Raw genomic sequence first — 12,228 nt, 5'->3', positions numbered from 1 at the left:
AAGATAAAACTTTGAAAGTCTATTATTATAAACCAATGAATCCGGTATATGTTAGTTCTGTTCTTGAATCTGGTAGTTGTGCTCTATATAATCTGGTAGTCGGGCTAAAGGAACTCTTATCTAATTTGAAAAGAGTTCACATACAACTTGTGCATCATATAATAGCTATACCGATAAATACAATATCTGACATACAGAGTACATTGCAACAGAGGAATTCTTCTATAATGGTATACCTACTTGGGATAAATACGTAATTCAATATAATTTCGGCGAGATCATCTCTTTTAATTATAAAACAGACGTAACACATGAAGGCAACATTGATTATAAGTATATTATAAATGCGAGTCAATAGCCAACACAAAATCATCAATTGGCTTTCAGACAGTTGCTACATAGAATAAGAGAAACGATGTTTCCTCGTGCAAAATTATATGAACAAAAGTATCACAGGCTTACAGCAAATACGTATTCTTCTTTGTGAGTTAGAAGACTTAGAACCCAGCCCAGCCAGCTGGTTGAGAAGCTGTATTCTTGCTTGCTAACTTATTTGAATCCCCAAAACGTAGGGAAGTACTACCTTCGCCAGATCTAGAGATCCAAGAGGTAGCAGCAGGAATTGCAGTGAAGCTTTCATTTTCAAATCCCCATCCATCTTGGGTTGATCCAGCTGAAGCACCTTGCTTGCTAGAGTGACCATTCCTAGTCCTAACAGATTTAGATGAATCAGCTTGAGATGTCGGTGAAGGGGCAAATGCTTGCCATGATTTCAATTCTGGGCTTGTGGAATTTTTGTCAAACAAACCTTGTTGGAGCTCCAACACTGTGCCTTCGTTTTTTGCTCTCTAACATGATCAAAGTAAAATAAGTTAAAACCAAAAAAAATCGAACCGTTACTGTACTACAACTAGTTATACTATAGATCTCCATGAAGGAAAGATGTGTGAACGTCCAAAGATGTTTCATACCAAGATGAGTAGCTTTTTAAGTGACTCATAGTATTTCGAAAGTTAAGGTTTTCTGGAAGACAAATTGATACTATAAGGCTTATTACCAATAAAGCTCTCCTCGCTGTCAAGGAGGCCTTTTTGTGTGTGTAAGAAGGGTGGGGTAGGGATTGCTACCTGAGAAGTAGCGGCTTTACTACTGGAGGATGGTTGATTCCTGATAGACTCCATTTTAGGTGAAGGAGTTCTGGCAGCCAACGCCTGCTTCAGCTCCTGTAGTTCTTGTCTCTGTGATCGACAGATTGCAGTAAGCTTCTCATACTTTGACGTAATCTCTGCCTTCTCTGCATTAGCTTGCTTCAATTTCTCCTGTAGTCTATCTATCTCAGCTTCCAAGGAGTTATCCTTCTTTGATTTCAGGTCATTGCCAGTAGGACTGAGTTTAGATGTGTCAAAATCAGCAACAAAGCTGTTGAAAGCCTCATTCTCAAAAGTTGAGGCACTACAAGACTTCATTGGATTAGCCTGACTATTTTCCCTTCCAGAAGGGCTGGCTTTACCAGGCAAATTATATTTCTCTGATCGGCTCCTATTTTCTTTCCGGGTAGGCTGTTCATCATCAAATTTTGATACACTTCTTTCCTCTGGGACAAGAGTATCCTTAGCATGCTCTGTTGACCAAAAAGCACCGCCTACAAGCCCACCCCTAGTAGTGTTTGAAGTCGACAAATTAGTTGCTTCACTTGATGATGGTACAGGTGGCGGGCTTCTCCGAGGCACTGGATTTGGAGTCCTAGACATAATCTTGGAGATACCTAGTGCAGCAGAAAGGGTTGTCACAAATTTAAAACTTCAATGAGTTATGTTCGAATTTTATAATATTAGCTGATGTAAAACCCTATAATCTCAAAGGACAAACTTTAACATATTAGAATGAATAATATCTGGTTAACACCAATCTTTAAACACATCTACATGAGTGACAGCTGAATACCTTCAGTTATGTCAGAAGCTGTTTCACGCATATGAGGCGGCCGATCAGGTAATGACTTCTGTGATCCGACAGGCAATTGCTCATTGACACGAAACCAGACCTATAATCATGAACACCACAATCAGAAAAGCCCCTTAACACCACTGACAATAGTGCTAACTATTAAGAAAACAGTACCTATATCATCGATACTGATGATCTAAACTAACCTAAGTTCATGGAGATGCCAATCAAGCTAAGTGCTTGCCTGTGTGATATCTGGTCTGGACTCTGGGGAAGAGTTGAGCATGTCTCGGATTAAATCAGTGATAGGCGCACAGTATTTTGGTAAATCAGGGATACAGTAATTTCCATTCAGAACCTGAAGCTTTGACTCGCCATCAAATGCTGATTTGAAATAGCAAATACGGTAAAGCAAACAACCAAGAGCCTAGCAAAAGCAAGGAAATATAAATTAGATGCTAACTCATAAAATTTACAAGATTGTAACAATACAGTTTCATGCTTATAGACAAACAAGTGGAAAATCAACTTACCCAAATGTCCACTTTCTCGCTAATGAGATCTCTTCTGTACAGATCCCACATCTTCCAGACAAGAAAACATGAAAATGTCAAGTTTAGATTTTGATTTATAATGCAAAGTACGAATGCATGAAAGTACTTTCAACCTCAGGCGCTCTATAAGCAGGGGTTGTGTGCTTCCTTATGTTGTCTTCTTCAATTCCCATTTCTTCAGGTTTTTCAAAGCGCTTGTGATTGGTAGAGGTGCTTCCAAAGTCACACAATTTCCATAGTCCATCTGAGCCCAGCAAAAGATTCTCTGCCTTTAAGTCACTGAATTACATAATGAAGGAAGAAGAAACAGTTAGCAGTGGGCAGTTGGACACTAAAATGAAAAAAGTGACAAAAATAAAATCTAGCCAACTGCCATTCTACTTTTCAGACACTACAAAAGAAACTATTACCGCATTACCAAACCTGGGTGTGAAAAGAAGTGAAGAGGACTTAAAGACAATAAATTATTTATATTCACAAAGAAATTTAAATTGATAAGTTTTATGAGAAAACATGTAAGCATATCACAATATTCATTTTTGAGAGCCACAAATAGCCATGCGATGCGGAAGGGTTTCAGATTTGAGTCTTAGGTGCCACGCAAGAGTTTATGAGCCAGGCTAGCTACCATGAACAGCAGAGTTTGTTGCTAGAATAAGGAATGACTTTAATAATGAATCAAACAATAACCTGGCATAAGTACATAACCAATCATATACACTGCTTATTACCGGTGGGCAATTGGTGGAGAATGGCAGTGCATTGCAAATACTGCATTGCAAACATCCCTGAAAATTGCCATGATTTGTTTCTCTTCAAAGTAACCAGTTCCCCTACTCTCCAAGACATTTACCAGAGATTTCTCACAACATTCCATCACAAGAAGTGCTTCTTTCGTCCTACCCATGTCCAATATAGTATGAGAATAAAGAGTAACTACATTAGGATGTCCTTTGAGAGATTTCATCACTTTAATCTCCTTCATTACTAGGTCCATTGATTCCTGGTCATTGCATATGATATGCTTTAGAGCATACTGCTTTGATGCATTCGATGCATCCTTAGCCAAGTAAACACAAGAGAATCCTCCCTCAGCAATGACATTCTTGATATGAACTTTAATGTCACCGACATCAAAAAAGCGGCCCTCAAGTCCTGTTGGTTCTTTCTGTGCAAAGGGCTTAAACTTCCACATGGTTGATGCTCAATACAAGTGATAAAGCACACTGCAGGCATACACAAAAGTTAAATTGTGAGGATTAACCATCCAATAATGCTGTAAACTTCTTCATCTTAGGAAAATTTACAGCTACATACAAATACATCACAAGCAATGAAGTTCCTGCTGCCGATTCAACAGAGAAGAAAGTATATATATATATATATATATATATATATATATATATATATATATATATATATATATATATATATATATATATATATATATATATATATATATATATATATATATCAATCAATTAGATCACACCAACATCAATATTTCACCAGGCAGATAAATTAAAGATGATGAGGACATATGAGAAGTGAAAAGGAAACGTTATAGAAATTATGTTCACCTATCTTAGGAGCCTAAATGACTAAATCACAGACTGTTTATTGATAAGCCATTTCCCAAGGCCAACTGGCCAAAATACTATATCTTCCTGGCATTCTTTACTTGAAAGTTAGTAAGTTAAACAAGATGTTAATATGTTATGTGAGTAAATGTGATATTTACATACTGATATTGTTTGAATTAATTTATAACTCAGTACTTTTTTTATATGATAAAGGAAAACAGCTAGAGGACAAGGTGTCCTTGTAAAATTTCACAAAATTTAATTATACATTAGCCCAGTTCCTTTGTATCTCCACAATGGAATAGTTGTGAAAGCCCCACCTCCATTTGTCCACAAAGATGCTAACAAAGAAACTACATTCCATAATCTAACACAGGAAGCAGCACCTCCATTAAAATTTTGTGCATCCCCTTCTAACCAATCAGTCCACATGATAGATATTATAACATTCACCACAATATCTTCCTCTCTTTCCTCTCCCTTCTAAGCCCCATAAATCGAATTGCAGCCATTATCATAATTTCAGCTGTATGACGATGGTACTCTTGTCCATCTAGTTACATACAGACAGGATGGTTCCAAACCAACCTTACATAAACTCTCCTTTTCTTTTCTCTTTTTTCCTGAAACCAATAACCCATCCAAAACACCCTTTTCCATAATTAAGTGCTACAAGTCCTATGAGGTGCACGTATTCGTTACAACAACATACAACAATAGTTCTTCCCTTCATATAGCGTAAACTACTTGGTTAAAAATCAAAATTCATTTCTTAAGAGTAAAACCCCAATTTCCATCAAGATTTGGTCTACTATCCTTCAACACATATAAGTCGCTAGTTAAGACCGTGATGAGACCTAATTTTGCGAGTAATTTTGCCAAGAAAACTTTCTGCATTATTCCATCTGCAAATAAGTCCATCAAGATAGGGCAATGCAGTTTCCATCTTCAAATAATTCTCTCAATATCACATCAAAAATGATAATGAACGATAATCTAAAACACATATTTGCAAGTATGCCTACCCTAATCATGAATTCAGACATACAAGTGCTTCCTAACAAAATTACACATATTTAATACGAAGTACTATTACTTTCATTTATTACCGCCTACCAAACAGGCTGTCGGGATACAAAACCCGATTAAAAATTCAGCAAGTAGCTTCAATCCACATCAAACTTAATTTCAATATCCAAAAGATCCAACACAAATAAATCAAATCAAATGCAATTACATTCTAGCCTACTAACTAATTGATCGGATAGTTTACATTTACATATAGTAGCTAACACCAAACAAACATTATAAGCTAAAGAACACTATAAATTATGGAATTGAAGGATAAAGATAAGCTAAAAAATTAAGTCAAATGAAAAGACAAAGATCAAATCTAACCTTTTGCAGTAAAAATCGAAGTACGTAAACTGCGAATTTCGTGAAGATTTGCAGTAAGAAATTGATCGGAATTAGTAGAAGTTGATCGGTAGATTGCTGGAAAGCAAAGCAATGGAGGAGAGAGAAAGAGTGATCAGAGGTGATAGAAAGGTGGAGAGAGAAAGAGATTTTAGATCTGAATTAGGTTATCTCCGCGTTTTCGCTAATCATTTCTACTTTGATGGATTAACATGATTGTAAGAGATGAGATGCAGGAAACCAATTATAACTCAATTGCACAATAATCACCGACTACAAATTACTTAATTAGTACGAAATGCTTCGTAATTGGATTAGTTAGTAAGAGAATTGTTCAACGAAATTCTTTTGGTAACACTTAACTTTTTATATTTATCTTTGATGAATTGGTAAAAAAAAATAATTATTATCTTTGGGAGTGATATATTATTTTTTAAAAAAAAAAAACAAATAGAGCAATATATTAATTAAATAATCAAGAGATACGACAAAACATAAGAATTAACCACAATGCTCAACCCATAATTGTTCCACACCGAACGGAACTAACTTAGCTAGGTGATGCACAACGTAGATGCCATCCCTTTTTACGTGAGTCCAAAGAACAAGATCAAAAGAAGAGGTAAAGGATAAGATATCTTCCAGAATAGAATCAAGCTCAGTCAAGTAAATAGAGGCTTTCAAGAGCTTTGAGATAATGGAGAGATTATCGGATTCGAAAATCACTTGCTTTCTTGAAGCCAAACCTGCTAGCGAGTTTAATTTGTTTTAGAAATTTAAAGGCAAAAGTTAAAGATTTAATTTTGGAAAAATAAAAGAATAGGAAGAATGTGAGTTTAGTTTGGAAATGGCAGCCTCTTTTACGAGGAATAAGGTGAACTGGTGAATTTTTTTTTATTCTTTTTGGTGAGTCGACATTTATTACAAACGATTAAAATACTATTAAATCTAAAGTGCATAAACAAAGAAATACCAGCTAAAAAATAAGGCAATGATTCTGTTCATATAAAGAGTCAGAACAAAATTACAAACAGAATGAGATACAAGTTATTGTTTTTTGTTGCAATGGGTAAACCTGTAAATTCTATAGGAATGTTTCCGGGAAAATCCCGAGAAAAGAGCATACTATCCAGAAAAAGATCACATAGCCACTCACCCGACTAAAAGCTTTCTTCCAAATAAGAGACTGCTCGGTAACTTTCTTATCATTTGTAATGTTGAAAGCTATAATATTTACAGTATCGTTTGAAACAGTTGTTGTATACATCATCTCAGTTCATACAAAAATTTAGTCATATTATTTCTTGTAATGAACTTAATTATGCACCGAATCCAATATTCCCCTTTCATAGACTGCACCCATTTATTTCCATCTAATAAATTTATCCACCAATCCTTGCGAACACGGCCACAGATTTTCTCAACAATAAGTGAATCGCTAAACATCGCCCGCAAATTACCATATAAAGCCCACAAATATGACTTGGTGTGACCATTATGCCCATTTTCTAAAATTGAAATAATCTCGGTTTAAAAAATGTGGAGCCGTACTGGCTCGCCGGGGGAGACCGGAGGGCAGGCCGGAGATGCGGGGGACGCCGGAGGTACGTCGTCGTCGACGGAAAACGAGGTAAGTCACCGTTAAAATTCACGGTTTACCGTCGGAGTGGCTCTGGCGCCTAGGATGGACGCCCAAACCGTAGCCTGGACGTCCAAGCCAGACGCCAGAACCACCAGAGTGGCGTCCAGCCCAGACGCCCAGACCACCAGAGTGGCGTCCAGCCCAAACGCCCAGACCACCAGACTGGCGTCCTGGCCAGGCGCCACTCTACTGGCTGAGGCGGCCCTGCCAGGCGCCAGTCCAGTGGTTGTGGCAGCCCTGGCAGACGCCACCCTTATAAATTAATTTTTTTTTTTCTTTTTTGATTTTGTTGTTGTTTTTTATTTATTTTTTTTTAAAAAAAAAGAATCGAAAATGATTTTTTAAAAAAATTCGAAATGGGTTTTTTTTAAATTAATTTTGAAAATTCGAAATAGGTTTTTTTAAAATTAAGTTTGAAAATTCGAAATGGTATATTTTTAAATTTAGTTTGAAAATTCGAATTGGGTTTTTATAAAAATTAAGTTTGATTATACATAATTATGCTTTTTTTTGTGTTAATTCTGTGTAAATATAGAAATTAAATGTATTATCCGTTAAATGTATTTATTGTAATATATAATTGATGCAGGATTATGGTGGAGACGGAAATGATTACAGTGGGATATTTGGACATGATGGTCCATTCGAAGAAGCTCAACAGGCGATTGATTGGGCAAAACAGGTTGCAATTGCAGCTGGATTTTGCTTGGTAGTAGTAACTCATAAATCTCAACGGGATGGTAGAATGGATCGCATTTTGAGATGTGACCGTTATCGCAAAAGAGAAGACAGAGATTTTCGTACAGCCACTCGGTTTGATACAAAGCGGAAAGGTTGTGGGTGTGAGTTCAGAGTAAAGGTTCGACAACTACGGAGTCGTGACGGTTGGGAAGTGATTGGTTACTCTAAATGGGGGTATCAAAACCATGAGATGATAGTATATGAAGAGGGTCATCGGCAGCTGAGCGACTTAAGTCCTGCTGCGAAAGTAGTTGTGAAAGAAATGAGTGATGCTCAAGTCAAGCCTGCTAAAATATTAGCATCTGTGTTAGAGAAATTTCCAGAAGACCATCCAAACCGAAGACATATCTACAACGTCAGACAGCAACTCAGGTTTGAACGGTCAGAGGGAAGGAACCCTATACATCAGCTGCTACACCAGGCACAATCACGTGGTTACCTGTTCTGGTTTGATTCTGATGAAGATACAGCGGAGGTGACTCATCTTTTCCTTGTGCATCCTGATTGTGCTGATATGATCAAGTCTTGGCCATTTGTGATTTTGATCGACTCAACGTACAAGACAAACAAGTACAAGTTCCCACTGGTTGAGATCATGGGGATGACTCCAATGAACCAGAACTTTCTGATTGGTCATGCAATCATCAAGGATGAGACGGCTCCAAGTTATTATTGGGTGTTGGAGAAGCTGAAAAAACTACATCGGGCCTAATGTTCATCCAGCAGCCATCGTCAGCGACTGTGAGGGAGGTCTCTTTGCCCCCATAGCAGAGCTGTTTCCAGAATCGAACCACTTATTGTGCACATGGAACATCAACAACTGCGTGAAAGTGAAAGCCTACAACCTTTTCAACAAGAATTTGGAAATGGCAGAGAGATTGGTGAATGGTAAGTGGCGGAAGATCCTACAGGCTACCACAGAGGAAGCGTATGAGCGAGCATTGGCTAACTTCAGGGATTCGTACCAGTGGTGTCCGGCACTGGTGGACTATGTGATGCAGCAATGGGTCCCTCACAGGGAAAAGTTTGTCAAATATTGGACAAACCAGGTACTTCATTTCGGGAACACTACAACATGTAGAGTTGAGAGCGCTCATAGAGCTACCAAGGACTGGATTGATTCATCGACCGCTGCTTTGGATACATTGTTCGATAGACTTAACAAGTCAATTGAAACTCAGAAGAACGGCATCAGGAACTCTCTAGAGGACTCCAGACGACGACATGGTACGATGTATAGCCATTTTATATTTAAGATTCTCCATGGTCGTGTGTCGCACTACTGCTTGGGGTTGATTCTCACTGAGCTGAACAGGATGAGGGACTTGGCTGACGAAGTGTATGCTCGGTGTGGGTGTGCTATTTCAGTAACTCATGGATTACCTTGCGCATGCACCATTCACCGCGTTATTACAGAAGAAAGGGCGTCGTTACATGTTGATCAGGTCCGTTCATTCTGGAGGACGCTTGTTATTGGTGAGCATGCAGACACTCAAACGGCCGACCGTGAACAGGAGGAGTTGGAGCAGTTTCGTTCGATGTACGACCGAGTGTCCTCCAGCCATCCTTCTATTATTCGTGACGCTACTCATGTACTTCATAACATGTTCCACACGTCTACCTTAGATTATGAGGAACCCGAAGGAGTTGACCGTCCTCGAGGTCGACAACGGCGGAACAGGAGTGCGTTTCAGTATATCCGTGTTCTTAGTCGTGGTCGTGCTCGTGGTCGAACATCGTCATCTAGTCGTAGTCAATCTTCATCGTCTGTGAATATGCCCCTGAGAACTGGTACGTTTTGGTTGTTTACATTGCACATAGTTTTAAAGTGTTACTCCTGCCTTCTTAACTGTCTATAATTATATATCAATAATCCCTCCTCGACGACGACTCCCACTGCGCAAGGGTCTGTTCCAGACTATCAACAACAGCTCTCCCTGTTGCACTCATGTTGTCCTTCTCAAGAGAGAGTTTCTGTACGTCCTGCATTATCTTTCACATCCACTGCATACAACAAAAAACAAAAGATGAAATACAATAACAACATATAAAACTTAATTAAAAGACAACAATAAATATAATATGAGACATACCGCTTCCATGGCAGTAGGCGGTGGCACATAATCATCATCGCTGTGGTCGAGATCTGCGATCAACCTCGGGTGCGAATACCGGTTGAACCATTCCATGTAGTAATGGTCACACATGGGAGGAACCCCAGAGGGCGGCCGCTGCAACTCCGCAGTCCATAAGCGGGCCACCATCGGAAACTGGTCCCACGTCCCGGTCATGATATCCGGCCATTGCACGACGTAGTCCCTCGACGATGCAGGTCGGACCGCCTTCATCGGGCATGCCGGGGGAGGAGGGACAACTTGGACAAATCCAAGCTGGCGAAGACAACGCTGGGGCATGTACGCCTCGACGATCTCACGATACTGAATGAGTCCCGTGTACAGGGTCCTAGGTACCCTAACACTAGGGTTCGGGCCGAAAGGCATCCAGTTCACCTGCACGTAGTTTTAAAATTTAATAACATGAATATAATATGTGCAAATAATAAAATGTAGAAACAATTTATAAACGTTACCTCTAAGGGGGACAGCCTGTCCAGCAATAACCGTATCGATCGGAGGCGGTCAACGAACTTCTTCTCCGAGCGCGGACTCCACGCACAAGCACGCGGCATCCCCTCATCAATAGGAACCGGGTCACGATGTGGTCGCAATGCAGGAAAGTACTCGTATATCCAGGTCTGCAATAGAGTCAGACACCCAGTGATACCTGCCGCGTCAGCCCGACTCGCAAATCCTAGTTGGCGATACAAATACGCCAACGTAGCCGATCCCCAGGAAAACTGGCCTACACTGTCGGGGTCACACGCCTCTACTATGTCGCGTGGCCTGAGCTTGTTTCCGCCGCTCTTATCCGGAAACAAGGTACATCCGAGGAGTAGAAAAACATAAGCACTCAGCTGTGCGTCGTGCGTCCTACGTGCACTGGGGTACAAACACCGCTGCAACACGGATGCGATCTTCACACCTCCGTGTTCCCAAACACCTAGCGCCTCGGTGTACAGTGCAGCCCTGTCCACCGCCAACAACTCCGCCAGCAAATCTGCCTGATCCGCATCAGCCACAGCACAAAGTCGTTTACCCTCAACACGAATCCCCAGAATGGCCTCGACGTCATGTAACATGATCGTCATCTCACCGAACGGAAGGTGGAAAGAGTTTGTATCCGGCTGCCATCGCTCAATGAAAGCCGTGATCAGCGTACTGTCAATCTTATCGTGCATGGTGGCAGGAACGTGATTCACCCCAGTGCCCTCCAGTCGCTCGAACATCTCGCTCTCCGCCGGCCAAGCCTCAGCCCATGTACGCAAAAAGCTACAAGTCTTTTCCCGGGTATGAAATTTCAACAACCCCGTAACTGAAGGCCTCTCCTGGTCCTCCCAAATACGGGCAGCTATGTGTCCTAGAAAGCTAGGAATCACACTCCCGTCAACAGGCCCACCGGGCACCTCACTCCTAACAACCCAAGAATCATTACCGGCCCTCGACCGTTTCCTGCTTGCCCCAGATACAGTGGACGCAGATGATGTGCCAGATCTACTAACAAACCTACCACCCCTACCCTTACGCACCTCCACCATATGTGTCTCGTACATGTCATCAACCCTCTGACTGAATGGACCGTAATCATCATACGGTCCACTGCCATCGTCCACATCCTCATCCTCATCTGCGCCCTCCTCCTGCTCCTCCTCCTGGTCACCCTCCTCAGCATCATCATCGTCATCGTCATCGTCATCCTCATCCCGACGGTGGATCCGTTCTCTACGAGCTGAGGCCGAAATACCACGGGATCTGACATGTCTATGCCCCGACCTCTCCACTGAATAGCTTCTACTAAGAAGCTCTACATTCTTCCCCGCACCATGACGACCCAGTGAATTCTACACAAAATTTTAAAATATATAAACATACAAAAATTTATACGAAAAATAGCTACCACTACCCAAATCAAATAAACTAAAAACATACTAACAAATTAACATAATAAAGAAATTAACAAAACACTTAAATAAAAATAATAGAATAAAAAATACACTTAGAAAGGAAATAAAACCAACACAGAAGAATATATATAAACATAAATAATTCATTCCCAATTAAAATAAATTAACTAACCAAAAACAATATCAATAATAAAATTTTAAATAAATTAACTAACCAAAAACAATATCAAAGTCACAAAAAAAAATTAAAAACAAATCAAAATAGAGAATAAAAATAAAAATGTACAAAAAAAACAAACAAATAATTGTAAACAAAATATAAAC

At 39.8% G+C, this 12,228-nt stretch overlaps 1 protein-coding gene across 1 annotated transcript; it reads right to left on the bottom strand.

Moving 5' to 3' along the window:
• Nucleotides 1-305: 305 nt before the first annotated feature.
• LOC110686700 (probable serine/threonine-protein kinase DDB_G0280111) lies at nt 306-5,859 on the bottom strand. The gene is made up of 8 exons (XM_021863305.1): nt 5,483-5,859; nt 3,233-3,727; nt 2,615-2,780; nt 2,481-2,531; nt 2,192-2,374; nt 1,945-2,044; nt 1,128-1,765; nt 306-848 (listed from the first exon to the last, which is right to left on the bottom strand). The coding sequence occupies exons 2-8, from the start codon at nt 3,694-3,696 to the stop codon at nt 498-500; spliced, it is 1,953 nt and encodes a 650-aa protein (XP_021718997.1). The 5' UTR covers nt 3,697-3,727; nt 5,483-5,859; the 3' UTR covers nt 306-497.
• Nucleotides 5,860-12,228: the final 6,369 nt, after the last annotated feature.

Source organism: Chenopodium quinoa, unplaced genomic scaffold, assembly GCF_001683475.1.
Source record: "Chenopodium quinoa cultivar QQ74 unplaced genomic scaffold, ASM168347v1, whole genome shotgun sequence".
NCBI classification, from domain to species: domain Eukaryota; kingdom Viridiplantae; phylum Streptophyta; class Magnoliopsida; order Caryophyllales; family Amaranthaceae; genus Chenopodium; species Chenopodium quinoa.
The sequence above is the reverse complement of the archived record's forward strand: the minus strand, read 5'-3'. Positions and strand labels throughout refer to the sequence as shown.

Excerpts from the sequence above, each read along its gene's own strand:
- LOC110686700 (XM_021863305.1), bottom strand. The coding sequence starts at position 3,696 with ATGTGGAAGTTTAAGCCCTTTGCACAGAAAGAACCAACAGGACTTGAG. Across the intron at positions 2,781-3,232 it reads TCTCCACCAATTGCCCACCG|TGACTTAAAGGCAGAGAATC; the intron begins GTAATAAGCAGT and ends TATGTAATTCAG. Across the intron at positions 2,045-2,191 it reads CCAGACCAGATATCACACAG|GTCTGGTTTCGTGTCAATGA; the intron begins GCAAGCACTTAG and ends TCATGATTATAG.